Here is a 27,862-nt window from a genome sequence, read left to right on the forward strand (position 1 = left end):
TTAGTATTTTTCCTCTCTCATTCTTACTGCTGAGCCCCTATCCTACTGTAGTCCTTTCTTCTATTTCTTCCCCTACAACCACATTTCAACCCTCCATGAGTATTAGATTTTAATCTCACTTTAACACAGAATTACCTGTTCAGTATTTTCATATATCTTCTGTATCCCTTCATCTGCTGTTTGTGACATTGGCTTTGGTTTACTGTCAAATCTGATGAAAACAAACCTATCACTGAACTGTTCGCAGTAATTCATTTTCAGCCCTACATTCCTTCTCATAACAAATACTATGCCACTTACACAATTTTCTGCTGTAGTTGGTATCACTCCATATTTGTGTGATCAGAAATTCTTATCTTCTTTCCCTTTCACTTCACTGACCCTCACTGCATCTAGACTGAGCCTCTGCATTTCCATTTTCTAGCTTTCCTACTACTTTCAAACTTCTGACATTCCATTCTGACACTCATTGTCGTTGTTACTCTATTCTTTCCTCATGGTCACCTCCCCATTGGCAGTCCCCTCCTGGCAGTCTGAGTGGGAGACTAATCCAGAATCTTTTGCCAATGGTGAGATCATAATGACAATTTTTTCAGTTACATGCAACATGTCCTGTGGACATACAGTTTGTGTCTAACTCAGTGGTTTCCATTTCCTACTGCATCCTCATGCCACTGAACATTGCTGATCCTTATGACTTTTTGAGGGAAGATTCCCACCCCAAGGGCAGGAGAGAGTCCTCAACCTCTCTCACTTCTCCACCCTCTTTAATAACTCTGTGGTCAGAATGAGGGTGACTTCTTATGCTGGAAGTCTTCAGCATCCATTGCTAATGATTTTGATTCAAAATTTAAGCAGTGGCTGGGTTTGAGCTCAGGATCCAGGACATTTTGATTAACAGTCAAAAATGCTATCACTAGACCAAGTCCACCAACTGAGTTCATCAATGAAAGTGGTTACACTCATTGGAGTGACAACATTTTATCAGATGTTAGTGATTCAAACATTGTCATTGCTAAGAACCATTTTCAACAGTAAGTAGTACCAGTTATCTTTCAAACCCATTTTATAGTGATTTTTCCATTGTTATCAAAATAAATTCTTTTTTTTTAATTTGGGCATTTTGTTTGACCAGCTAACAGTGAAAATAATTTTTATTGCCCACCATACATAGAAATCACCAACATTTACAGTGAAACACACTTTATTCACGCAAGATAAAATGAGAAATAGCATAGCATTAGCAAACAACAAAACTCACACCATTTTCCCAAAGCCCACTAATTCCTGAAGATTGAGCACTCCTCGCTGTAGCGTCATTGGTAGTTGATGATCACTAAAGAGCTCCTCCATGGGATTGCGGAGCACTAGAGAGAGGAAATAGGTGTTGTCGAATGCAGGAGTGTTGTAGGCAGCTCGACAAGTATTGGTTGATGGTGCAAGGTCGCATGGCCACCCTTGCACTGCCTAGTCCGAATGGAAGGCATGGACGGACCATTTCTCATGGAGTTGAGGAGGTCCACACAGGGTGGCCCAGAGAACGTATAGTTCACCATCCAATGAGAACAGACCTGTTGACCTGCACATGTGAGCTGGACTGGCACTGGAGATGGCGGTGATGGAAGAGTGGTGAAGAGGGGGACATGTATCTTAAGCATCCAGCTGATGTCAAGTGTCATTGTTATTCCAGCCACATCTGCCCCATGTGGAATGGGGAATGTGCGCAGGATGGTTACATGTGAAGTGGAAGTGACCTCATGTGAAGTGTCTCTCACACAGAGGATGGAGCATGATCCATCTTGGAGCTGTAAGCAGAGCTCGTCGCACGGGCCCAGAAGTGTTGATATAAAAGCAAATGTCGTCGATGGTCATCTTAGGGGGCGCGCTAGGAGAAGGGGGGGGGGCGGACATTGTAGCTCAGTAGAAATACTAAAACAGGCTGGGCGATGAGCAATTGACAGCACTTGTGATGATGTAATGTCATATGTAATGTGTGGTTGAAACAGAGACAGCAGATAATCACAAGCAGAGAGTGAGTGAGGCAAGGGAAGCAGATCATCATAAGAAACCTCTAAATTACTGACGAGCGTAGGCTCAACACACACAAGATTTGGTTGGTGCACAGGCAGAGGGGTGGTGTGTTGTGCAATGTTGGAGAACTCAACTCGAGATGTTGTGGGATGGACTCCTCAATTGTACAAGCTGGTTTAACCCACTGAAGTGAAACTGTCTGACACCAGCTATTGATTTGGATGCCCACAATATTATCAATGTATGCCAATACCCGATGTGGGCCACAGTAAGGTGGCTGTAGTGCTGGTTTGACTGTGTCATCCCATAACATAAGAATTCTACCCTCTCACAAAAATCTAGTCACAAGGCCCATGTAATCAGTGCAGTGTATTCAAAGCCTGCTGCAGACATTAGCAAAACTGGCAAGCAAACAGTTTCTTCAGTGCTATGCCAGTCCAAAAAACTTCCCTTTCATTTGCATCTTAGTGGAAAACGTGTGAAATTTCAGTTGGACATGGGTGCCTTTGTTACATTGCTGAATCGTAGCACATATGAATTGTTAGGCTCCCCACACCTGTCTAGAACTAGCACGCACCTGACGGCTTATGATGGACAAGACATTTCCGTTCTCGGAAAATGTACTTTGCCTGCCATGTATCACCCGCTTACAAGAACTGTGACTTTCACTGTGCTACAATCACGTGATTGTGAGAACACATTTGCCCTTGATTCGTTTGATTTGTCTGGATTTCAAATTCAGGACAGTGTGTTGTCAGTGACTGCATTCAATGCCAAAGGCAGTGTAGCTAGCTTGCTGAAAGAATTTCCTGAACTCTTTTCTGAAGGTTTAGGCAAGGCTAATAATTTTGTTGAACATATTACTATGAAAGACAACGCTCAGCCAGGATTTGGCCGAACCACAACTGTTCCCATTGCATTACGGGGCAATGTGGCTGCTGGATTTAAAGAAATGCAAGTTAGCGGAGCCCATATAGGCTAGTCAATAGGCAAGTACTTCATATGTCAGATAGCAGACATGTGTTCTGGATCATCATTGAACAAATGTATTACGTCTCAAACAAGGTTCACATTTGTTCTAAATTGAAATAAAAGTACAATGCCCCAACCACCGTTATTAAATTACTCTAAAGTGTTTATGTGCAAAAAACGTTTAATACCTAACAATGGAGAAATTTTTACTCTAAATGTTTCGTAATGTTGCACTTAATTACTGTTGTACCATATGTTGCAGTACTATACATGTTAGCAGCGGAGGGTTTAAGTGTTCTGGATGTGATTTTTATTTTTTTTTAAACGCTGATGATCTAAACATCAATGATGTATCCGGTATGAGGGGGGAGGGGTGCTGCTGGGCTGCGATTTGCAGGGTGGGTGATGGGGGGGATTTCCCCCCCCCCCCCCCCCCCCCCCCCCCCCCCCCCCCCTCTGCATCAGACCATCCCCTTAGTTTATGCATCCCAACCTGGGATGTTTATTTTCCACGCACTGGAGTAAAACTTTACATATAATTTAAACTTGTGTAACCGAACACTGAAAGTTTTTAATAAGGCTTACTATTAATACATTTCAGTTTTTTATCATCAGAATAGGTACAACTTTTCACAAATGCGCCTCTACTTTTTGAATTCCCCTCGTATAACTGTACCTGTATGTAGATGATTTTGTAAATAAGGTTTACCTATAATGTACTTTTGAAGATATAACAAGGGATGGCTTTTTTCTGATAGTGCATACGCGTCAATAGTGAGTTCCGGCATTAACATCTATTTATAAATAGCTGTTTAACCATACGTAACGCCACGGTCCAAGCTAGTAACATATATAATTCTACTAACCCCCTAAGACATCCCCCCCTCCCCCCCACTGATAAAAGCACAAATCGCACCCTGGCTGTGGTGACATCGTTTCGTGATGTGACAAGTTCTTAACGCTCGCTAATCATATGCAGAGTGTGTATTTGTTAACAGGAGGACTAAAAAGGCAGTATACTACGCCCACAGCCGCGTCTAATATAGCCGGCTATGGTCTACCCAATAAAAAATGTCTGGCTGTTTAGCAATCATATTTATAAAATGAGAGACTGCAAAAGGATTAAGAAATTTCAATTGTGCACTCAAAAAAAATTTATGGGGTCTATGATACATTATTTTTATGACTTCAGTCCCCTCCCCTTCTCAGACCAAAATAATGGTTTTGCACCAGTCTAAAATTATATCCTTTTTAAGACTAAATTTGACATACACCCAATATTTAGAAAAAAGATACTTTTATTCGTGTACCAGTAACATTAAATTAATATTGAATACGAAAATTATGAAGTAGGAAAAATTAAAAATGAGAATACTGTTGGTTATTAACGAAAACAACCAGTAACAATGACCTTTTGACTAATCTTCCTCAAAAATGAAAATGCAGAGAACAAACTTTATAAATGCTTATACACTGTTGACTAAAACTCTGCTTACAAATAATACATTTAATTACATTCAAAATGCAGTTTCAACTACGTCAAATGAAAGCTTACAAATTAGAGTTCGAAATAATTAATTGTTTTCTAACAAGAACTGACGAAGAAAAAAATAACCAGGAATAACCATCTGTGTTATGTAACAACACAATATTTCGATAAATTCCAATAGTCGGCTTTGAGCAATGACGTCATACCTAAGGCAAAGTCCTTACGTATGAGCAATCTATGAAAGCAATGGATCATACTCATAAACAAACGAATGTAGCATATGATAAATTTACAACCTCGTTCACGTCGCGAATTATATCTAAACGAACTGAATATAACGAAAATAATTAATAACAAGAATTAAAAACAAATTTCCATGTCTGGTAAGAAGTATTCTCGTAATTTATGCGACTAGATAAGCACAGAGAACCTTGAAGTTGTATTACAGTAAAGCACACGGTGAAGTAATACTGTTATAAAATAGCGTTAATTTTATATCAATTATTGAACCTAACGGGAGAAGCGCAGGAAGGAGGGGGTTTGGGGCGAGCAGAAACTTAAATCTTTATTTATCCGTTAACAATATACTTGTATGGATGTAGTCAATTACAATAAGTTTCCTATCTTTAATTTGTTTCAAAAACTTGGATAATAGATACAAATATTTTTTACCAGCATATATAAATAATATTACTTTTCCATATTTAGATATTCTTCAATGCTAAAAAAACTAAGTGTTAGTAAAAATCGTTTGAGATCTACCTTGAATTTATGAAATTCTTTAATTTTCTTTATTGTAGAAGGCAATGCACTAAAATTTTTTTGGGCTGGTAGTTTACACTTTTTTGGTAGAGAGCTCCTTTGTGGGTGTCTCTGTGAAAATCATCCCTGTTCCTTGTTTCATGGTTATGAACCTGATTATTTAATGTTGATGTATCAGAAAAACGGAAAAATTAAATGAATGACAACAAATACGAAACAGTAGCACAAAATGTGGAGAAACTGACATACTAAATTCTAAAAGAAAAGCCAGCACATGACAAACAAATATCTACAAAAAATAAAGTATATTGGAATCGGTAACTAGACTTAACCTAGGTAGGTAAATTCCAGTTACAGATTACAATCGCTCCATGATTCATGTGTAAATTATTTTTGCAGTTATATGCACTGAAACGTAATACCATTTCTACATTTACAATTGGCCTCTAAAACTATTGCAGTGTATAACAAAAATTGAAATCGATATCTAGAACTGATCTTCTATACAGGTCAATTCTAGTTACCGATTTTAACTTTTTCAATGGTTCATAATTTTGGACATTTTTGCAGTAAATCTGTGGACTATGTTTTTGTAGGATTTCTAGATTTCTTATTGATCTCAGAATTACTACGAAAGACTAATAAATATTGTAGGTACACATCAGTGCACACACTACTTATTAAAACGATCTGAATAACGAACCTTGGCATGGTTGGATTCGGTAACTAGAATTAGCCTATATAGGTCAGCTCCAGTTACCGATTCCAGTATTTGTGAGACCCTACTTTTCTGTCAATTTTCGTTACTTGTGTATTCGTCCCGTTAGATTTAACTAGTATTGAAAGTTGACGCTGATTGATAGCATTATGACTTCACCATACACTATACTGCAGTGGATTTAAAGGTTCTCTGTGCTCTTCTTACTCGCACAAATGACGTTAATAATTTATTTCAGACATGTATACTTCTCTTTTCCTGTTCTTGTTTATTTTCATTACCTCTAATTCTTGTCGGTGTAATTTGTGGCTAAGTGATTAATCACGTGAACGGTGTTTGTAATTTTATCACATGCTACATTCGTTTGTTTGCGAATATGCTCAGTTGCTTTCAACGACTGCCTCTATGTAGCGTCTCTGCCTTAGGTACGCCGTCATTGCTCAAAGCCGACGAGTGAAATCGGACACTACAATTGACCCAAAATCCTGTTTGAAGGCGAATATTAGCCGATACTGTTGTCCAATTGCGTGTCAATGTCTAAGTTAGTAGAACTTCTTTCCTGTGAACACTTAACATGTTCAACTGACGTAACCCGTTTTTACACATTACAGAACACAGCCACGGTATCGCTCTTCACAAAGTATTAAAGGATCCTCTTCACAGAGTATTAAAGGATCGTTCAGTGGTGCATATAGTTGCAAACAAAGTACGAAAAATTATAGAACTTTTTCGTAGTAGGAAAAAAACCGTATCTTTGTCAGTAATACTAGTGAATGATAGATTTATAGGCATTTCTTCTCTCATTTATCAAAACTCATACCACAGTGTTATTTGTGATAAGAAATTATAAATATCATAACATTTTTGAACCACTTTGCCTCAGGAAGTACATAACTTTGCCGAGCTGTAAACTATCAAGTACACTAGCCACAACATACTAATTTCTTGGGAACAGTTTCGATGATAAAAATACAGATAGCCGTTTAGTACATATCCTGATGTCAGACACGTGTAGAAATTTGTGGTATGAACTGTATCAGTATTGTGATTTGATAAAACCCGCAAAACACAACTTCCAGTATTGGAAGTGAATAAATAACCTATAATAGCCTTCGTGCCCGTAACTAGATCGAGAATATAGGAAGACGAGTGTCGGAGGTGTATGTTTCTAGACGAGAGAAAGAACTTCTGGAAGACAGCTGACTGCTCTGTCTTATTCACATGTTAGAGTTCAACATCCTCCTCCCAGAAAGTCCTAATTATTTAGAAATGCATTCAGCTAACGATTTGTGACGATTTGTTTACTATTTAAATCATCAGTCACTGACTCCCACCATTTTGTGGAACCCCTGAAAAATATGAATGGTCATTGTTTCCGGCCTTAGCCTACTGAAGTACATGGAATTAGCCCCACTTCGAGTCTGAATATCCGTACCTGGCAAAAGCGTTCCCTTGTTGTTAAATAAAAATACACTAAACTTAGTCACCAAGCTTCCTTACTCAGGCTGTGCTTCCTTACAGCACTATGAAATAGCACATTAACATACCCTTGGATGTCTTTCGTGATGCAGACGACAAAGCTGCTGGAAAGAGATCGTGCAGCCGCTTGCATTGCATACTATACTGTACCGTACGTGGCGTTATGTGAAACCAAACGATGCTGGGTTTAGCTACTGTTGATTAAGTTAGAAGACAGCGACAGGGGATTTCATTCTACTACAGCTGGGATACGCCTCGTAGTCAATTTTGCAACAACACAGTACTTGGGGAAGGGAGGGGAGAATGAATCACAAGCGAATGAAGTCCGCGCTCCATAATCGAGTGCCTGGTGATATTGTTTCTAGAGAGAAGATTGTGACTGCTGTAGTACTGTCTCACTGCGATCTGTCACATGATATTTGGCCATACACGAGCGGTTTCTCGCTACTGGCCACAGACATTTTAGACGGATTCTTGAATACCGTGCGTTAGTGGAGATACGACATTCAGAACTTTGCCCGCAATTCTGGGAACTGCCGATCCGGCCTCTAAGGGTGTGTTCACATTGGCACCGACAATGGTCGTCAGACACCGTCGCTGAGGTCGCATGGTAAAATAGGTCATAGTGCGTCTGATCTCCTGCGTCAGTTTTTGGCACGGTCAAGAGGGTCAGGTTAGGTTAGAATCTATTCTATGCATGAAGCAAGTTAGATTTTAATCTCTTAGGGTGGGGTGGATACCATGTCGCCTCTGTGCTTGGATAGGAGTGCTGCTTAGCGGTTTCTGCTATTAAAGGAACGCCGAATGCATGTGGATGACCTCTCCTGTCTCGTAAAGAACGTGGCGAGTACTGTACACACTGTCCTCAGTTATCGGAAAAACCAGACAGGTTTTACAAATATATGAGATGACGAGAGAAACGTTCTCTTACATACTCGAGATAATTCGGGGTGACCTTGAAAACCAAGTTATAAACACTCTGTTTCGCTGTATTTATTTAAAGTTGAGCAGACGTACGTCAATTAACCTTCAATGACTGTCATTTAGCACAAGAGTCAAAGACAAGCATAAAGATAATCATAAGATAAAATTAAAGCACTTAAAAGTGGAAATACGTACCGTACACTACATCTGCAAACTACTTCATATTAACAGAATTACTACCCTACTGGCATAAGACGTCAGTAAGCAGTAATAATGATTTGTAGACAACTAATGACAACCTACCACAAAAAAAGATCCAGTACATTGGCTATAAGCATATAAGATACGCCAACTTTTTACTTGAACAAATTAATTTTTGAGGTTATAATTATGCCTAAAACTTCCAATAAAAATTTTACGTATTTGTGGTTTCGAATAAACCTGCGATTTTAGTCCATAAATTCCGAACTATATCCCGAGTATGATTTTCGTCCTCAGGGTGCCACAAATTCATTCTTTTTTGGACTAAACTTATCAGTTTCTCACGCTCCATATTTCTTGTGCGAGAACGTTGGTCGATTTGACCGAAGAAAACAAACTGATCTGAATTTCAACGAGTGTCGTCCGGAGTCTGCACGTTCGATAGATAAGATCGGCTGTAGTGTGACCGCGCACGTTGTGGCACAGTGATTTGAAAAGATCGGCCGTCTCCGGGCGATGTCGGTCGACGGCAGAATCCTCCGATATCGGAGCTGCTGTGATCGCCGTCTTAGCAGATAAGCCAAGCCCCTGAGTTTTCGGCGAGACGGTGGTTGACGCGCTACTGTGGCAGAACGGCGCGCTCATGTCGGCTCCCCCGCAATCTTGCTCAGACGATTTTAGAGAAACTAATCGGCAAACAAATGGTTTTGAAGTCAGTTATAGATGTCAGCTTCATGATGAAGTGCCTATCATTTCGCTAATGGCCACAGTTATTGTGATGTTTCGTCTGTAAGTAACACACTGCCTACAATTCCAAAAATTTGCAATGAAAAATAAGAGTCGCTATGAATTTGCGATTGGTGCATATTAGCTGCGTATGAAATTTAGTTAACATATTAATTTTTACTGTAGTCTTGGGAGAAGATCTGTCTGTATCTATCACTGAACGCAAAAAAATTGTTGTTATGTATCAGACCCATTCGCGACTGCGGGCGCCAGCGATAAATCTAGAATGAAATATTCATATGCTCCCCATATCTCAGAAACGGTTTGAGATACCGATACGAGATTTTGGCAACTGATAGCACCCAGAGATAAGAGTATTTTGCCATGTGGTAGACAAGCGGAACTTCATTATTTACCATGATATGCAACGAAATGCAGATTTTTGCAGTGGAATGGTGTTATTTTTAAAAGTCACCATAGCTAGTGAAATGAGGATTAGTGTGGCTTTGCTACAAGGTAAATGAAGAAATCACGCATTTGTATTTATACCGAGAATGTGCTCTTTCATAAGCTTTTGACCTGATTTGTCCTTAATTCCTTGGTTAATAAATCACTGTCTCTGGATTCTGTCGCATATGCAGCCTCAATAAGATGTAAGCGAAATGACTGTAAACTCCACTTTGTTCTGAAAAGAAGCAAATGTAGGCGCTCCTCATAACGCGCTACTAATGGCAGTGTGGTTTTCAGGTTACATTAAGTTGAGGTTCCTTCAAGCACAGTAAAAATGACCACATTGATAAATCTACACATCTGTACCATGAAACGCTTTGTTTGTGAAAACTGACAAATGAATGTTCAGCAAACATGAACGTAAAAAATATGGCACACAAAGTGACAGTTGAAACATTTCTAAACAGTATTCCAACTGTGAACAAAGTGTTATAAAAACTTACAGTACTGCCAGCGAGGGAATAGCTCAAAAACCTGCAAGCAGACAGCATTTCCTGATATGAGCGAAAATCGGACATAGTATGAGTAACATCAATAGCTTTTGAAACGAAATGTCTTTATATACTGAAAGCAAGCCATAGTGTAAAAGATGTTTCATTACGGACCACTGATAATGCTTGATTTCAATAAAATGAAACGCATTTGTTGAGAAAACCACACATTTTCTTATAGCTGCAAAGATAGATTTAAAATAACTTCAATAATTTCTGAAATAATCTCAGAAATGTGTAGGTTTATTTACAGGCGCATAGAAAGTGTGTATGTGTGGGGGGACGGGAAGGGGGAATGGGAAGGGGGGGAAGGGGATGAGTTGTATAAAGAAACAGTACAGTGAGCATCAATAAATATTTCTTGTACTATGTTCATAATTGTACTCTATTACCAAGAGCTGTATTATGTCCATTACTTTACAGGTATTACAAATTACTGTACTTTGCAAAGGTTCAAAAATCAAGCACCTGCCACAATTTTCTTCCTTTCTCTCAAAGGTATAAATTGCTTTTAAAGTGCGAAAATGTACTACAATAAATAAAATGCCTATAAAAGGCCGCACTGTATAATCCGCTTGCGGTGAGACGCAGTGACAACTAAAATCCGTCGCCCATGGCCCATGGCCTGTCGTGTATGCACGGCAGTCTTGGGCCAGCAGATAAATCACGAAAACCCTGCAATTTGCTCCCACATACGAACGGACTCGGTCTGTGGGCAGATCGGAGAGCTAGATCCGAAGGACGGGGATTACACGTTAGTGGGAAACGACCGATCTCAGATCGATGGGCCATATCCGTCAGAGATATACATATCTGCGAGACATCTGAGGCTCTGACCCGTGGTTGTGGCCTGTCGCGGAAATCCGTTCGTGTATGGAATCCGAACGCTACAACTGAATAAACGAGAGGTCTTGTGGAATCACGGGAAATAAATTCTATACATGTATTAGAATTCTGTAATGCATAAACACTCTGTACTCCAGATTCCTGGAGGGGGCGGGGCGGGAGGAGGGCAAATACCCTCTCTTGTCACCCCTTGAAGACGCCTATGATCCTACCCCTGGGGACCTCTCCTAATAAGAGAAACAGTACTATGATTTTCTAGTATAAATAACGATGCTTTTACAGACATACACACAAACAAAATGACAGTTTTAGAGTAATTCAAAGTGGGATGCAGTTCGAAGCATCATCGACCTGAAAAATTCGAACTGAAATTTATCTCTTTTTGCTGAGAGTTTCCGGTGACTCCCCCGGAGTATCTTCGCAGAAATTCCGAACTCTTCTCAAGTAAGAAACGTCCTGGCAGATTAAAACTGTGTGCCGGACCGAGACTCGAACTCGGGACCTTTGCCTTTCGCGGGCAAGTGCTCTATCATCTGAGCTCTCCAAGCACGACTCACGCCCCGTCCTCACAGCTTTAATTCCGCCAGTACCTCGTCTCCTACCTTCCAAACTTCACAGAAGCTATCCTGCAAAGGTCCCGAGTTCGAGTCTCGGTCCAGCACGCAGTTTTAATCTACCAGGAAGTTTCATATCAGCGCACACTCCGCTGTAGAGTGAAAATTTCATTCTAGAAACACCCCCCAGGCTGTGGCTAAGCCATGTCTCTGCAATATCCTTTCTTGCAGGAGTGCTAGTTCTGCAAGGTTCGCAAGAGAGCTTCTGTGAAGTTTGGAAGGTAGGAGACGAGGTACTGGCGGAATTAAAGCTGTGAGGACGGGGCGTGAGTCGTGCTTGGGGAGCTTAGTTGATAGAGCACTTGCCCGCGAAAGGCAAAGGTCCCGAGTTCGAGTTTCGGTCCGGCACACTGTTTTGATCTACCAGGAAGTTTCACATCACCGCACACTCCGCTGTAGAGTGAAAATTTCATTCTTCTCAAGTAGCTTTGCTTGCCTCACTGTTCGCCTCATTGTTAAGGAGAGATGGCGGAGCAAATCTTTATTTTTGGTCTCTGCTCGAAACATTCAGTGACATTACTAAATGGTTTTCTTGCTCCACTTGAAAAGCTCCTTGACCTTTTCCGAGGAATTAGTGGAAAGAGTAGTAACAGTTACGTCACTCATCAAGAGATGTATTAATTTATGACACAAATCACTACGGTACAACAAGCACTTCCCAAAGGCTACATATGCACGGTTCTGTATTAGATCACTGACTATGGCAGCACCCGGACACGAAACACGAGCTGGCAGCCTTCTGCCGATTCAGAACTAGGGAGCTCTCGTTCATCTTCTTGTGAACGGGCTATACTGACTCCGCATGTTCTCGCTGCCGCCTCCCCTTGTCGGCGCTACACGACGTTACCCGGTCTGCCGGTAAAGTGCGAAACGACGAAAAGTTCTGGAAACTAAGGTTCCTCAACCGGCGCAAGTTGTTAGTTAGGTCACTGGCAAGGATATCGATCACAGTATCCTTACACTATATAGGAGAATTAATATCTTTAACTGTAATTGAAACTGGAAAAAAGATTTATATGATCTCATATCAGGAACAGTAGTGGCAAACTTAAAAAGCCGTTAAGCCGAAATATTTTTCAAAAAAACAAATTTTTTGAGCCGTGATATAAATTCAGAATGATAATATTATTAAATGACAGAACAGAAATTTTAGGAGACATAAGATAATCGCTAGCGATTTTTTTTATTGGGGGGAGGAGGTGGGCATCGATTCATCATAATTCGCACTCTGTTTCCAATGTGGTTAACGAGATACGAAATGGAAGTAAAATAATTACTCAGCGTGTACGTAGGCCTATGTTTTTAGTATAAATATCTTTTGAAATTTATGTATGCTACCATCAACTTCTCTTACCAAAAATGTCTTCAAGATTAATTCATTAATTGATAACGTTTTAAGTTTGCCACTGTTGTTTCTGATGGATGCCCAAACATCTTTAATATGAATGAATCCATCTCTCTTCATTTCTTCGTCTCCTGTTACAGTCTGTCGAGATGGCACTAGCATGATCTTATCCGTAGCTGTGGGCCACAACGTTGTTGAAATGTTGGGGCAGCATACACGTATCCTTCTCCGTCTTCTGCACTTTCGTAGGTGGATTCATCGTCAATCGCTTTCGGAAATGTAGGAGCTACTGGTACTGGTAATTATCGCATAATTTTTGTTTTATTGTTGAGATGGTTCTATTCTTGTGAGATGAAGCTAAAAATTTGTTGTGCGATCTGTTGGTTCTCTCCAAGTCATCCAAACAGCAAAAACGGGAGACATGATACTTCTGAAGAGCCTGTCAGTAGGGTAACACACGTGGAAAAGCGTAGCTGGAAGCCCATTTTCACTCGTAGCACTCCCATACAGCAGGACGAAGTTTTCAGTTGAGAGTTAGCCCTTCACAGATGTACAAAAAAAGCAGTTGTGCTATTTACAGGTACAAGTCGTTTGAGCATGGCTAATCAGAATGTTACTAAATGTCCATCATTTTCTGTAGATTAATTTCCGAACTGAGGATTATGTATGAGAATTCATAGTAAACAATGCGACCGTGTCTCAAAAGTACCATCTGCAGAATAAAATTAAGCCCGATCACAATGACAAAAATGGCCATTTTCAAGGATATCAACACATGTCACGTGAAAACAACTCGTTTTATTTTTGTAAACAGGACCCACAAATGTGCTACGAACACATTTGCGTTCGTTGTGAGAAAAATACTGCTGTCACTTGTAATGGATTCAGTCTGTGACTGAACCAGTAATGCAGGGCGTGATGCAGGAATCAATATTGGGATCATTTCTTTTTCTCGTGTGCTGGTGTTACCTCTCTGTCGTTTTACGGTGACAATGTGGAGTATATAACACATTTTTCAACATGTTGGACATCAGAAATGACTAAACATTTTAATATCCAAGTGCTTAAAGTCCGTACCACCAAATCACAGTTACTGGATTTCAAAGCAAGCAACTCATGCCACAGACGTGTAGTAAATATTTATGGAATTTCGTGTACAGACAATGAAGACTATAAATTGATTGGTTTCTACTTGGATGGCAGTCTTCAAAGGGAAAACCATGTTACCGTGTATCCAGGAAAATAAACAGTACATTATACTTGCTTAGCCAGCAGTCTAAAACTTCGTCTAATAAAACAGTGAAGACAGTGTACTATGGGGCGATTTTCCCGTTTATAAGTTATGGGAAAAACGTTGTGGGGGCGTGCCACCGATAAGTACTTGAACGGAATACTGGTGCTACAGAAGAGAGTTGTTACGCTGAAACATCTTAAGGGACACAGGGAGACTTGTAGTGATGTTTCTATCAAAAATAAAATATCTCATTGTATACTCGCTGTTTATATTTATATACAGAGTGAGCACAAAGTCTTGCCCTGATTACAACAATTTATTACAGAATAACCGTTTGACATAATAATTTACATTTGTTGCCGTTACATAGGTTAGTGATACTAGTTTTTTTTAAGACCAGGAAGCTCGGAGAGTGTCGAGGCAGTATTCCAGTCCCCGCCAGGTGTTTCGTAACATGTGTTCTGTCACAGTACCCACAGCAGCTTGTATCCTAGCCTTCAGTGACTAAGACTCTGTCCTTGATATAGCCCCAGAAAAAAAGTCAACGGGCGTAATGTCTGGAGAGGGGAGTGATGTCCGGATCGGTGGATTGGAAGGAAAACACTAGTAACACTAACCTTTCTAACGGCATCAAATGTAACTTATTATGTCAAACGGTTATTCTGTTATACATTTTTATAATGAGGGCAAGACTTTGTGCTCATCCTGTATATCATTTTTTGTAAGCCATCAGGATGACACATCCAAACGTTATGATGTAAATAACCACAACACAAGAAATAAGCACAGTTATTATAGAGAAAGAGCCAAATTAAAAGTATCAGAGCACAGTCCATATATCAATGGCTCAATGTGCTGCAACAAATTGCCGGAACCCTATGAGAATACATACTATGGATCCATTTAAAACAAAATTCGAATGTTTTCTTATAAACAAACGCCTGTATTCAGTAAAGAAATTCTAAGCTGTATATATTATGTACTTTTTTTGTAGATAAGTATGTTATGTATTTAACCTTTGTACAGAAATATATGTTCTATAAATTTGTAAACAATATGACGTTTGCAAAACTCATCGTGTTATGACCGCACGCAAAGAGAAATGTAAACAATAAATAAATAACTGAAGGAGTCTGGACTTATTGGTGCAATGTACGGTTATGATTGGCTGCAGAAGAAATTGTGTCAGTGTGGGGAACACATCAAGTATCTTCTTTGTGCAAACTTCAGGGTTACACTACACTTATCTGCCAAAATATTGTCCACGTTGAAGTAAGTGTTGTTTGTTCTGAGACAATTATACCAGTTGTCATGTAGAGAAAATTTTAAGATTCTGCACATAAACTGCTATTTGCTGCACTTGGCACAATTAAAAAAATAATGTGATTCAGTTTATCTGAGATCTATACCTGCTTGCTGCGAGTTAAGACACTGGTTATACTTACCACAGAACTGTTCATCTTCTCCATTCAGACAGTCTCGTTTGAAATCACACACGAGGGACAGAGGTATAGCACGCCCCTCTGAACAATTGAACAGATCTTCTGTGGAGACCAATTTAAACGAGTCTGCAAACATTTCAACGTGTTATTCAAAAATACAGTTGGAACACAATACACACTATTTTTTTAAGCAACGCACAAGTAATGTTAGCCTTGTAAATGCTGGACTTTAAAACTGAAACGCCAGGAAGAATAGCAAATAACGAAATTTCAATTTATCTGCGTTCACAATATAGGAGGAAGGTTGCGTGAATAAATTTGAAAGTGATCTGAGGGTATACAGCAGGAGAAATATAATAAACAAAACTGCCGCTTCTGGCAGCAGCCGATCTAGGTGTCGCGTCAGACTGAGGGTGAGTGACAGATATGAGTAGGCTCTACTTCATTCCATGCTGCTCCAGCTCTATACTAGAGTTCATCAGTCGTAGTAGCTGGCGTGCCAATCTCTCAGCAACATACGACCAGATATTTTGAATGGGTGAAAGATCTGAAGAACCTGTTGGTCATGGCAACATCCGAACACCCTCTGTATCGAGGTAGGTTAGGATAGCACAGGCAACATGCGGGCTTGCGTTATCTTGTTGGAAGACAAAGTCACATTGACATCGCAGACGGGCACAGTCACCAACCTTAACAAGACAGAAATGTAACGCCTGTTGTCAAAATTATCGGCTATGATACTGACAACGTTCGTTCCTCTCGGGAGCCTCCACGCATCGACAGGGGAACTCGGGACAGAAGGGGATAGCGGGACACAACGGGGTTGTGCTGTTTTCTAGACTGGAGAGTGCTGCAGTCTATTGTAGTGAGATGTAACTATGTCTCTGAAAGGAAGGGAAGGTGCCACACTCATTTTGACTCGGGCTGGAATGCGACTTTTAAGGGAACCGTTGTCCTAAATGTTTTCAGTTATGGTTTTTGTAACTTTAAGCGAATTTAAACGAAAGACAAGTCGTTAATTCTTAATTCTACGTTCTTAAATAACACTGTCCTTAAAGTGAAAGCCATTTGCTGTACGTTATTTACGAACATAATACGTTTAAATCCGTCAGTTACTGCGCCCCATAAAAGTTGTTAACCTGAAATGTGCTCTTGGGGAGGAAAGAGACGGGACAAAATGGGATAGTGTTCCATTTCTTCTTTCATTTTTTGATCCAAGTAGATACTGAACTACATATTTCTTTTTCATCTTGCTTGTCCAGATGGTGTAAACTTACATTAGAGAGACTGATAGGCAGCAGTAAGATATTAAATCAATGGAAATGATAGTTTCAGTCGTCTTACATTCTGAAATGGGAGTGTTAAAAGCGTCTAAGGAGTGTAATGTACTCAAATAAACGCTGGAAAGCCGGCCGGGTTGGCCGAGCGGTTCTAGGCGCTACAGTCTGGAACCGCGCGACCGCTACTGTCGCAGGTTCGAATCCTGCCTTGGGCATTGATGTTTGGGATGTCCTTAGGTTAGTTAGGTTTAAGTAGTTCTAAGTTCTAGGGGACTGATGACCTCAGCAGTTAAGTCCCATAGTGCCCAGAGCCATTTGAACCATTTGAAACGCTGGAAAAATACTTTGGTGAAGCAAAGAATAATCCTAACTACAATGTTCGTAAGTCGGTTGGGATATTTAAAAATGTGTTCACTACAGAACAAAAAGCATACTTGAAGTCAGTGGAGAGTAGACATTTTGGTCCAACGATGAAATATCTCTTGGCCAGATTATTAGCCTATAAACTACCAGAAAGAAAAGGCTTGCCGCACAGATTTGGCAAAGAAACATGTCTGGCTGGGCGGGGTTTATTACTAGGCGTCCTATGTTTCCTATTCGGAAGATAGAAAATACATCTGGTGCATGAGCGATGCGATTCAATACAGCAACAGTAACTTGGTATTTGACATGAAATATAACTGTACATTCTTCAAAATGACATTAAAATATTTTCTTATTCTTAACGATTGTTTTGAAGATTCCATATTCCTTACTCTAAATTGTTCATCAAACAACTTTATTCTTAGTTTTAAGGTGATGTTCCTCATAATTTCGACTTTTATGCAAATTTCAGCCCTTTGGATGGGGCAGAACGGGAAATATGTAAGTATGTCTTTGAAAAAATTTAAAAAATACGTGACCAAAAGTTTTAAGTGATTTTCAGGTAAGGTAAATTAGCTTATATTACAAGGTGATTTTTTACACATTTAAGAACTGTTTTCTTGCACTCCTTTACTTTAAATAAATCTTTAACATTTAGTATCCCGTTCTGCCCCGAGCTCCCCTGCGTCCATTGTGATGCGGTATCTATAACCAGAGAACTCGTCTGAAAGACTTTGTGGTGCCACTCTTGTGTCCAGCGCTGTCGTTGGGCATGCCAATGGTAGTCGTTTCCTCTGCTTCGCGTCAAGAGAAGCCACGAAAATGGTCACATTGCTGACAGTCCGTTGTGCTCCATATATCGTCACACTGTCCGTATGGATACTCGTCTTCATGCAGACAAGCCCATCTCCTGTGAGTGTTAATGTACAACTCTGCACAGCTGAGCAAACAATGTATCTTTCCTCTCGGGCGCTAGACACGTGGAGCCGTTGAGATCCTGTCTGGCATTATGGCCTTTCTGAACTCATCGATTCCGTATCTACATGACAGCCATAGGATTCCGACCAAACTCAAAAGTAATCTCGTGGAACAATAAACCACGATCTCTGTGGGCCACGACCCTGATGTTAAATTTCGACAGGTTCTGGAAGACGTTTCTTTTTACATGAGGGATACATTCACAACAGACCGACATTTCAGTGTAGTTTCTAGAAGAGAGACCCACTTCATGCTAATCTGACATTTGTTGCATGTCAGCTCCATGGTGTTGCAGTTGTAAGGCCCAGCTGTTTATCTACATTTCATTACATTTTTCACTACAAAAAGAAATTTTTTTTAGGTGTAATAAGCATAGATTTCTAAAGACCAATATTAATCAGGTTAGTCCCTCTTTTAAATATACTGTGAATCACGACCTTACTGATCTCAGGGTGGCAGCTCATGTTAGTCCCACAGTTTTTGACGAAATAATTGCGCGATGTCACGCTGAGTGGCTCTGGGTAGACTTGCTACTACTGAGTATCCATCATATGTTGTGTTTTTCTTAAACGGTTACTGAATTGATAGTGAGTTTGGTTGGACAGGATATGAGTTCGGTTCGCACAGTTTCCCTGCACCTCGCTAGCTACGCTCTTATGAATACGCAGACAAATATTTTGTACTATAAGTTATAATATCGACAGTTGGTAGCGTCACAGAGAGCACCTTCCCTGCACTGCGCTGGTTATGCTCTTGTTGTAAACATGCAGACAAATATTTGGCAGCAAAAGTTATGATATCGGCAATAGGCAGCGTCGTAGAGAGCAGTTAAGAGAGATGATCAAAGTTTCAGAAAAGTGAGATCAGAATACCTGGTGGTTAATCTTTTACTTGTCCACTATTAATGGGTATTTCTGGAAGCGGAGGAAAAATTGCGCCCGGCACACCGACTGCCGTGAGAAGATGCGCAGTGCGGAGAGAACCTGACCCTCTTCCTTCACGCTGTATGCCACACACCACATTTTGCGTTCGCTATTATGAATAGACAGTTTCTTCTTCAGAGAACACTCTTTATTATGCCCAGAAACGAACCAAACTCTCGTTCATCATTCATTCTAGCACAAACAGTCCAAGAACAGATCAGCGAAATGAAACAAGGCATTTGATAGTGACCACTAGTGCTATTTCACACGATATTGTTTGAATGCCAAGGCTGACAGTGCTCGGACACAAACACCACATAGTCTTTAATTTCTACCGATTTAGAATTAGAGGCACATCTAAAAATAGTAGTTTGGCGTACTATACGCGCGGTTTTTCTTCACTATTGGTAGAGAATTAGTGCAGGAATGGAGATAGTTCTCCCCATTCAGCTCGAGGATTGTCACGCAGACTGGCACGTTGCTCATGAACTTGCAATGTAACGAAAAGCAGAAACGGAAGATAGTGCACTCACAGAGTTTAAAACAAACAAATGGAGCGGTCAAACGCAGTTGAATAAGATATTGCCTTCTTAACTGACACACCCATTTGATGATAAAGTCGGGTTCAAAACAATATAATATTGTTTTACAAAAATACGATATTTATTGTTTTTCCGATGATGCAGAAACTTTCGTCGAAAGCTTCGGACTTACTGTGGATGAGAACATAGAGCGAAGAGGCTAAATATTTATACGAAAAAACATTTAATATTTTTCCCGTCGCCCTGCTTGGCGGATATTGCAAGAAAACTAGCTTTTGTTATCTATACAAGGAGTATCACTTTTAAGAACACATTACTGAGATTACAAAAAGTCATGGCCAAGCAGACAGCAATTGGACTGGAAAGTTGACTAACAATAGATTATGGAGGAGGAGAAGAAGATTAGTGTTTAAAGTCCCGTCGACAACGAGGTCATTAGAGAAGGAGCACAAGCTCGGATTAGGGAAAGAAATCGGCCGTGCCCTTTCAAAGGAACCATTCCTGCATTTTCCTAAAGCGATTTAGGGAAACCATGGGAAACCTAAGTCAGGATGAGCGGACGCGGGTTTGAACCATCGTCCTCCCGAATAGATCATGATCGCTGACGATCAGTTATCGTGCCGTAGAGTACTTCCTCAAGATCTACTAATTGTGGAAGAGCTCCTATGGATCAGATAACATAGTGGTTGACAGCTAATGTTTACACGACAGCTACTGTTGCAACAACCAGAGCGTGATCGAGTCATCCTTCAATTTTTTCCACCGTTGTCATATCGCTCTGCTTAGCCTGCTGCCTCAAACGGCTGTTTCCATAGTTCAGTTGCAGAGCACGGTTCTAACTGGTAAGGCAACAATCGTGATTTGTTTTTGTTTTTTACGCTTTTCGTCTATTCAGAGCGTTTATTTTAGGCAACAGGATGTTCTAAAAATAGTTGCGCAAGTGCGCAGAAGAACTGCAGGACTTACCACCGTGCTAAGCAAATCCAATACTGAAAGTTAACGGGCAGTGTGTGACCTTATCTAGAACCTAAACGCTAAGCTATTACTTATTTATTTATTTATCGTATACAAGACATCACCATTTTACAAAAAAAATTATATTACAATGCAAGAGAAGCAGTTATAATACAATAATACATGTTTATAAGGTAAATTAACTACAATAATACAGGAAAGTATGTAACATATAATGATAAGCGCTAAGGATGCGAAACAGAGCGATTTTAATATCCCACGTGAAGCCCAATACACTGCAGCTTGAATAGCCTTGTCATTTGCTTCAAATAGGTCTTGAGTCGAACACGGGTTGTTTAGTTTCCTGCAGACCAGTAGGAGTTGTGGGTCATGCTATTCTCCACACTCGCAGGGCTCGTCTGCACTGATGTAGCCCCATTTTTCCAAGTTTGCTCTGCATCTTGATACGCCTGTTCGTATTCTATTCAGGGCTTTCCAGGTCGTATATGGGAGTTCAGAGCCAGCTGTGGGTTCTTCCCTGGGGCTATTCCCTGGTCTTCCTGGGTCCACATTGTACCACAGCTCTTCTCGTCGTGCTCTAGGCGATAAAAGAGTTGCTTCAGTTGTTCGTAGGAAACTCTTCCTTGATTTAAGTCGGCGAGGTTGAAGATTGTATCCGAACATTGGATGCCTGGGATCTGTCTCCTGTTTATGTTTCTCGATTTCTGCGGCAGTCCTTCTTCTGATGTCTGGCGGGGCTATGCCCATGAGGTGGTACAGCTGCTTTGTGGGAGTTGGGCGGAGGCATCCTGTCACGATGCGTCCAGTCTCATTCAATGCTATATCTACTTGTTCAGCGTGGGTGGAATTTTGCCAAACGGGTGCCGAGTACTCCGCAGTGGAGAAACATAAAGCTAAAGCGGACGTGCGGAGAACTGTAGGTTGCGCTCCCCATCTGGTATTTGTTAGCTTGCGGATGATGTTGTTACTGGCACTCACTTTCATCTTTGTGGCCAAACAGTGTTCCTTGTAGGTGAGAGTACGGTCAAGTTAAATCCCAAGATATTTTATCAAAGCCAGCGCTAAATATAATGTCCATAAACATTGAAGGGACCTCTCATGAGAAAGAAGTGCTACTTGCTGTAGCATGTAAAACTCACAACTGTGATCTCTTACTAATCCAAGAGACCCACATTGGCCCCACAAATAGAAGACCAAAGATCCACGGAATGAAATTAGTAATTGAAAGACCACACGAGCAATATGGCAGCGCAATCTTCGCCAAAATGGGCTTAGGTATTATATCTGCAGAACTGACATCTCAAGAAGACATCGAAATCTTGACCGTAGAGCTACAGTCCTCACTGTGACGTCTATACATAAGCTATTACTGTCGCAGCCATATTGTGTGCGCTCTGACAGATGTGAAACGACTTCGTCATCCCCTTCCCTCGCTTGACTACCAATCACTTTCTTAAGAGTATTTTTATCGAAGATACATTCCTGCAATCGAGCGGGGAGACGCAGTGATGAGACCATGGGCTCGCATTTGGGATGGAGGCGGCGCAAAACCCTGTTCGACCACTTAGATTTAAGATTTCCGTGGTTTTCCTAAATCGCTTAAGGTGGATGCCGGAATGGTTGCACCGAAGGACATGGCCGATTTCCTTCCCAAGTTCAAGCTTTTCCTCCATCCGCAATGACTTCGTTGTTGATGGGGCATTAAATGTTAATCTTATTTTTTATTAGATCCTGCAACTTTTAGTTGAAATGCATGTCCCTCTATGCATTATCAATGCTGAAATGTTTTTGACGTTGAGAAAGCGTTTCGTATGTTCATCTGAATTGTAGATACTATTTTGTTGGACAATATGTCGACGACAGACAGTCTTCTTCAGATGCTGCAAGCTGTGTTTAAAGTCCAGGCAGCGAGTATAGCATGTTCACAAAGAGATGAAAGACAGTATTCTAGGTCTGGACTGGCAGAAGTCGGCCCGCTCTTGTTTTGTGTCCGGCCGTTACCTGCCTCAACAATGTAATAAAGAACTTTGCATATGTACCCATTGCGACGTGATTGTTATGCCGTTTGTTTGGTGTCACAAGTTAACACATTCAGATGACAAAAGTCATGGGATAGCTATAAGCACATATACATATGGCGGTAGTATCGCTCACACAAGGGATAAAAGGGCTGTGCATTGCCGGAGCTGTTATTTGTACTCAGGTCTCCGACGTGATTATAGCCGCATGACGGTAATTAACAGACTTTGAACGCGGAGTGGAAGTTCGAGATGGATACATGGGACATTCTGTTTCGGTAATAATTAAGGAATTCAATATACCGAGATCCACAATGTCAAGGGTGTTCTGAGAATACCAAATTTCGTACATTACCTCTCACCACGGACAACGCGCAGCGGCGTTTGGGTCGAGTTGTGGGACAAACGACGAACGTATCCGTCAGGACAATGGAGTGAAATCTGGCGTTAATGAGCTATGGCAGTGGACGACTGACGCGAGCACATTCGCTAACAACACGACATCGTCTGCAGCACTTCCCTTGGGCTTGTGGCCGTATCTGTTGAACTCCAGACGACTAGGAAAACCGTGACCTGGTCAGATCAGTCTCTTTTTCACTTGGTAAGAGCTGATGGTAAGGTTCGAGTGTGGTGCAGACCCCACGAAGCCAAGGACACAAGTTGTCAACAAGACACTGCGTATGCTGGTGGTGGCTCCATAATGGTGTGGGCTGTGTTTACATGGAATGGACTGGGTCCTCTCGTCCAACTGAACCGATCATTGACTGGAAATGCTTATGTTCGGCTAGTTGGAGACCATTTGCAATCGTTCATGGACTTCAGGTTCCCAAACAACGATGTCATGTTACTGGGCCACGGTTGTTTGCTACTACGAGGTGCATTCAAGTTCTAAGGCCTCCGATTTTTTTTCTACGAACTGGAAAGAGACAGAAACATGCGCATTGTTTTAAAATGAGGCCGCGTTCATTGTCAATACGTCCCAGGGATGGCAGAACCGTACGGCAGATGGAATTTTACCGCCAGCGGCGAGAATGAGAACTGTTTTAAATACTTAAAATGGCGACTTTTTCCTTACTTGAACAGCGTGCAATCATTCGTTTTCTGAATTTGCGTGGTGTGAGACCAATTGAAATTCATCGACAGTTGAAGGAGACATGTGGTGATGGAGTTATGGATGTGTCGAAAGTGCGTTCGTGGATGCGACAGTTTAATGAAGGCAGAACATCGTGTGAAAACAAACTGAAACAACCTCGGGCTCGCACAAGCCGGTCTGACGACATGATCGAGAAAGTGGAGAGAATTGTTTTGGGGGATCGCCGAATGACTGTTGAACAGATCGCCTCCAGAGTTGGCATTTCTGTGGGTTCTATGCACACAATCCTGCATGACGACCTGAAAATGCGAAAAGTGTCATCCAGGTGGGTGTCACGAATGCTGACGGACGACCAAATGGCTGCCCGTGTGGCATGTTGCCAAGCAATGTTGACGCGCAACGACAGCATGAATGGGACTTTCTTTTCGTCGGTTGTGACGATGGATGAGACGTGGATGCCACTTTTCAATCCAGAAACAAAGCGCCAGTCAGCTCAATGGAAGCACACAGATTCACCGCCACCAAAAAAATTTCGGGTAACGGCCAGTGCTGAAAAAATTATGGTGTCCATGTATTGGGACAGCGAGGGCGTAATCCTTACCCATTGCGTTCCAAAGGGCACTACGGTAACAGGTGCAACCTACGAAAATGTTTTGAAGAACAAATTCCTTCCTGCACTGCAATAAAAACGTCCGGGAAGGGCTGCGCGTGTGCTGTTTCACCAAGACAACGCACCCGCAGATCGAGCTAACGTTACGCAACAGTTTCTTCGTGATAACAACTTTGAAGTGATTCCTCATGCTCCCTACTCACCTGACATGGCTCCCAGCGACTTTCGACTTTTCCCAACAATGAAAGACACTCTCCGTGGCCGGACATTCACCAGCCGTGCTGCTATTGCCTCAGCGATTTTCCAGTGGTCAAAACAGACTCCTAAAGAAGCCTTCGCCGCTGCCATGGAATCATGGCGTCAGCGTTGTGAAAAATGTGTACGTCTGCAGGGCGATTACGTCGAGAAGTAACGCCAGTTTCATCGATTTCGGGTGAGTAGTTAATTAGAAAAAAAAAAAATCGGAGGCCTTAGAACTTGAATGCACCTCGTAATTTGAAGGACACACTGGACAATGCGAGCGGATGATTTGGTCTTCCATTCGCCCTACATGAATCCCACCGAATATTTATGGGACACAATCTGGAGGTCAGTTCGTACACAAAATCCTCCGCCGGCAACTCTTCCGCAATTATAGATGGCTATAGAGGCAGCATGTATCAGTATTTCTGCAGGGGACTTCCAACGACTTTTTGAGTCCATGATACATCGAACTGCTGCACTACGCCGGGCAAAGGGAGGTCCGACACGACATTAGGAGGTGCCTCATGACTTTCGTCACCTCAGTGTACATCTGTCGATGAGTGCGTAGCTGTTCCTATTCTTTCCACTCCTCGGAGTGGGGCTAAAAAACTAACTGGTAATGTCGCTGAATTTTTCGAGTACAAGAGCAAAAATAATTTTGTTTGTGTGTGTAATGGCACCCTTATTTATTGTAGGAATGCCTGGTATTGTTTACCTTACAAAGGGAGGTCCCAACGGGTGGTGTCGACTAAAAACTCGTGTATGGGGTGTGTGTGTTAAGGTTCCAGGGATTACATCACACCCTGCATTCATTACCCCTGGTTGACTTTCTTTTACAGGTAATCAATAAAAAAGATCCTTTAGATGACATAAAGTTGCAACAACAAAATCTGTTTCTGAAGCGCTGCTTTAGCGCAGTGGTGAAGTTAATTGGGTGATGTAGTGAATGTAGACTGAAGCGTCACAGAAACTGGTATAGGCATGCGTATTTAAATACAGAGATATACAAACAGGGCCGGTCGGTGTGGCCGAGCGATTCTAGGGGCGTCAGTCTGGAACCGCACGACCGCTGCGGTCGCAGGTTCAAATCCTGCCTCGGGAGTGGATGTGTGTGATGTCCTTAGGTTAGTTAGCTCTAAGTGGTTCTAAGTCCTAGGGGACTGATGACCTCCGATGTTAAGTCCCATAGTGTTCAAAGTCATACAAACAGGCAGAATACGGAGCTGCGGACGGCAACGCCTACATATGACAATAAGCGTATGGCGCAGTTGTTAGATCGGTTACTGCTGCTACAATGGCAGGTTATCAAGATCTAAGTGAGTTTGAACGTCGTGTTATAGTCGGCGCACGAGCGATGGGACACATCTCCGAGGTAGCCATTAAGAGGGGATTTTCCCGTACTTCCATTTCTCTAGTTTACAGTGAATATCAAGAATCCGGAAAACATCATATCTCCGACATCCCTGCGGCCGGAAAAAGATCTTTGAAGGACGGGACCAATGACGACTGAAGAGAATCATTCAATGTGACAGAAGTGCAACTCTTCCGCAAATTGCTGCAGATTTCAATTCTGTGCCATCAGCAAGTGTCAGCGTGCGAACCAATCAACGAAAGATCAGCGATATGGGCTTCCGGAGCCGAAGACCCACTCGAGTACTCTTGGTGATTGTGCGACACACAGCTTTACGCCTCGCCTGGGCCAGTCAACGACTACGATGGAGTGTTGATGACTGGAAACATGTTGCCTGGTCGGACGAGTCTCGTTTCAAATTGTTTCGAGCGGATGGACGTGTGCGGGTATGGAGACATCCTCATGAATCCATGGACCCTGCATGTCAGCAGCGGACTGCTCAAGCTGGTGGAGGCTCTGTAATGGCGTGGGACGTGTGCAGTTGGAGTGATACGGGACCCCTAATACGTCTAGATACAACTCTGACAGGTGACATGTACGTAAGCAGTCTGATCACCCGCATCCATTCATAGGCATTGTGTATTCCGACGGACTTCGGCAATTCCAGCAGGACAATGCGACACAACACACGTCCAGAATTGCTACAGGGTGGCTACAGGAACACACTGAGTTTAAACACTTCCGCTGACCACCAAACTCCCCAGACTTGAACATTATTGGACATATCTACTTCAGACATTAGTCGAGTCCGTGCCAGGTCGTGCTTACACGATGTTAGGCAGGGTGAACAATTTTTTTGGCTCTTCAGTGTAGTATATTCGAGTCCCCATCACATACGAGTCAGTTTTACATTTTTATAGAAATAGTTATCATTATTTTTAAGCATGCTTGTAATTCAGTGTTACATATGCCAAAAATGTTCAAAACTTTTTTTCTTTCTTTTTATTGCCGCACTGTGAGTTTTTGTTACTGGCTGTTTTTAATTTCGAATTGGATATGAGAAGTGATATGGAATTAATTCCAACAAGAACCTTCTTTAAACATGAAACTATAATTTTTAATTTCACGAATTATGGAAGCCACTCTCTTAGTTTTGTAGACATGCAAAACGTAGCAGCTGACGCGGGTATGGCGGTCAGTTGATGGCACTGTCAATGCCACTTGGATCATAAAGTAATACGTGAACCCAAGTGTAGTGCCTGCACTGCATGACGTAAGCTCTCCTTGGCTCGTCCCCCCCCCACCCCCCTCCCCCCCACACACAAAGGAATTATAGATCTCGTTGTGAACAGACTCTACACATAACAACACAGCTCGTAGCAGCCGAAGAAGACGACTGGGTCTGTCCTCACTACGTTCTGTATAAAAATCGGTTCAACAACTCGTTTGAACACTCAAATGTATATCATTAGTCAATCAACCTGAGAGATCGTCAGAAATTTTGTCATCCTAGCTGATTGAGATATATTGTATAATTCTAAAATACAGTATATCTCCGGCTTAGTCGAATGCCAGGAATTCAGATATGATTTTTAGAATTATACAATAATCTATGGCTTAGTCGAATGCCAGATTGAGTTATTTCTCACATTATTGATGAATGGATTCTCCTTCAGATTTCTGTTTACTTCTTGAATTCCAT

The 27,862-nt window shown here is 41.5% G+C and overlaps 1 protein-coding gene across 1 annotated transcript in view; it reads right to left on the minus strand.

Moving 5' to 3' along the window:
• The window catches only part of LOC126154821 (G-protein coupled receptor GRL101-like), a 354,933-nt gene that overhangs the window by 208,189 nt on the left and 118,882 nt on the right, over positions 1 to 27,862 (minus strand). Inside the window, exon 8 of the mRNA XM_049916187.1 lies at positions 15,788 to 15,910. Coding sequence (XP_049772144.1) covers positions 15,788 to 15,910 — 123 coding nt within the window. The remainder of the gene's footprint in view (positions 1 to 15,787; positions 15,911 to 27,862) is intronic.

The sequence above is a fragment of the Schistocerca cancellata genome, chromosome 2, assembly GCF_023864275.1.
Source record: "Schistocerca cancellata isolate TAMUIC-IGC-003103 chromosome 2, iqSchCanc2.1, whole genome shotgun sequence".
Taxonomy (NCBI): Eukaryota; Metazoa; Arthropoda; class Insecta; order Orthoptera; family Acrididae; genus Schistocerca; species Schistocerca cancellata.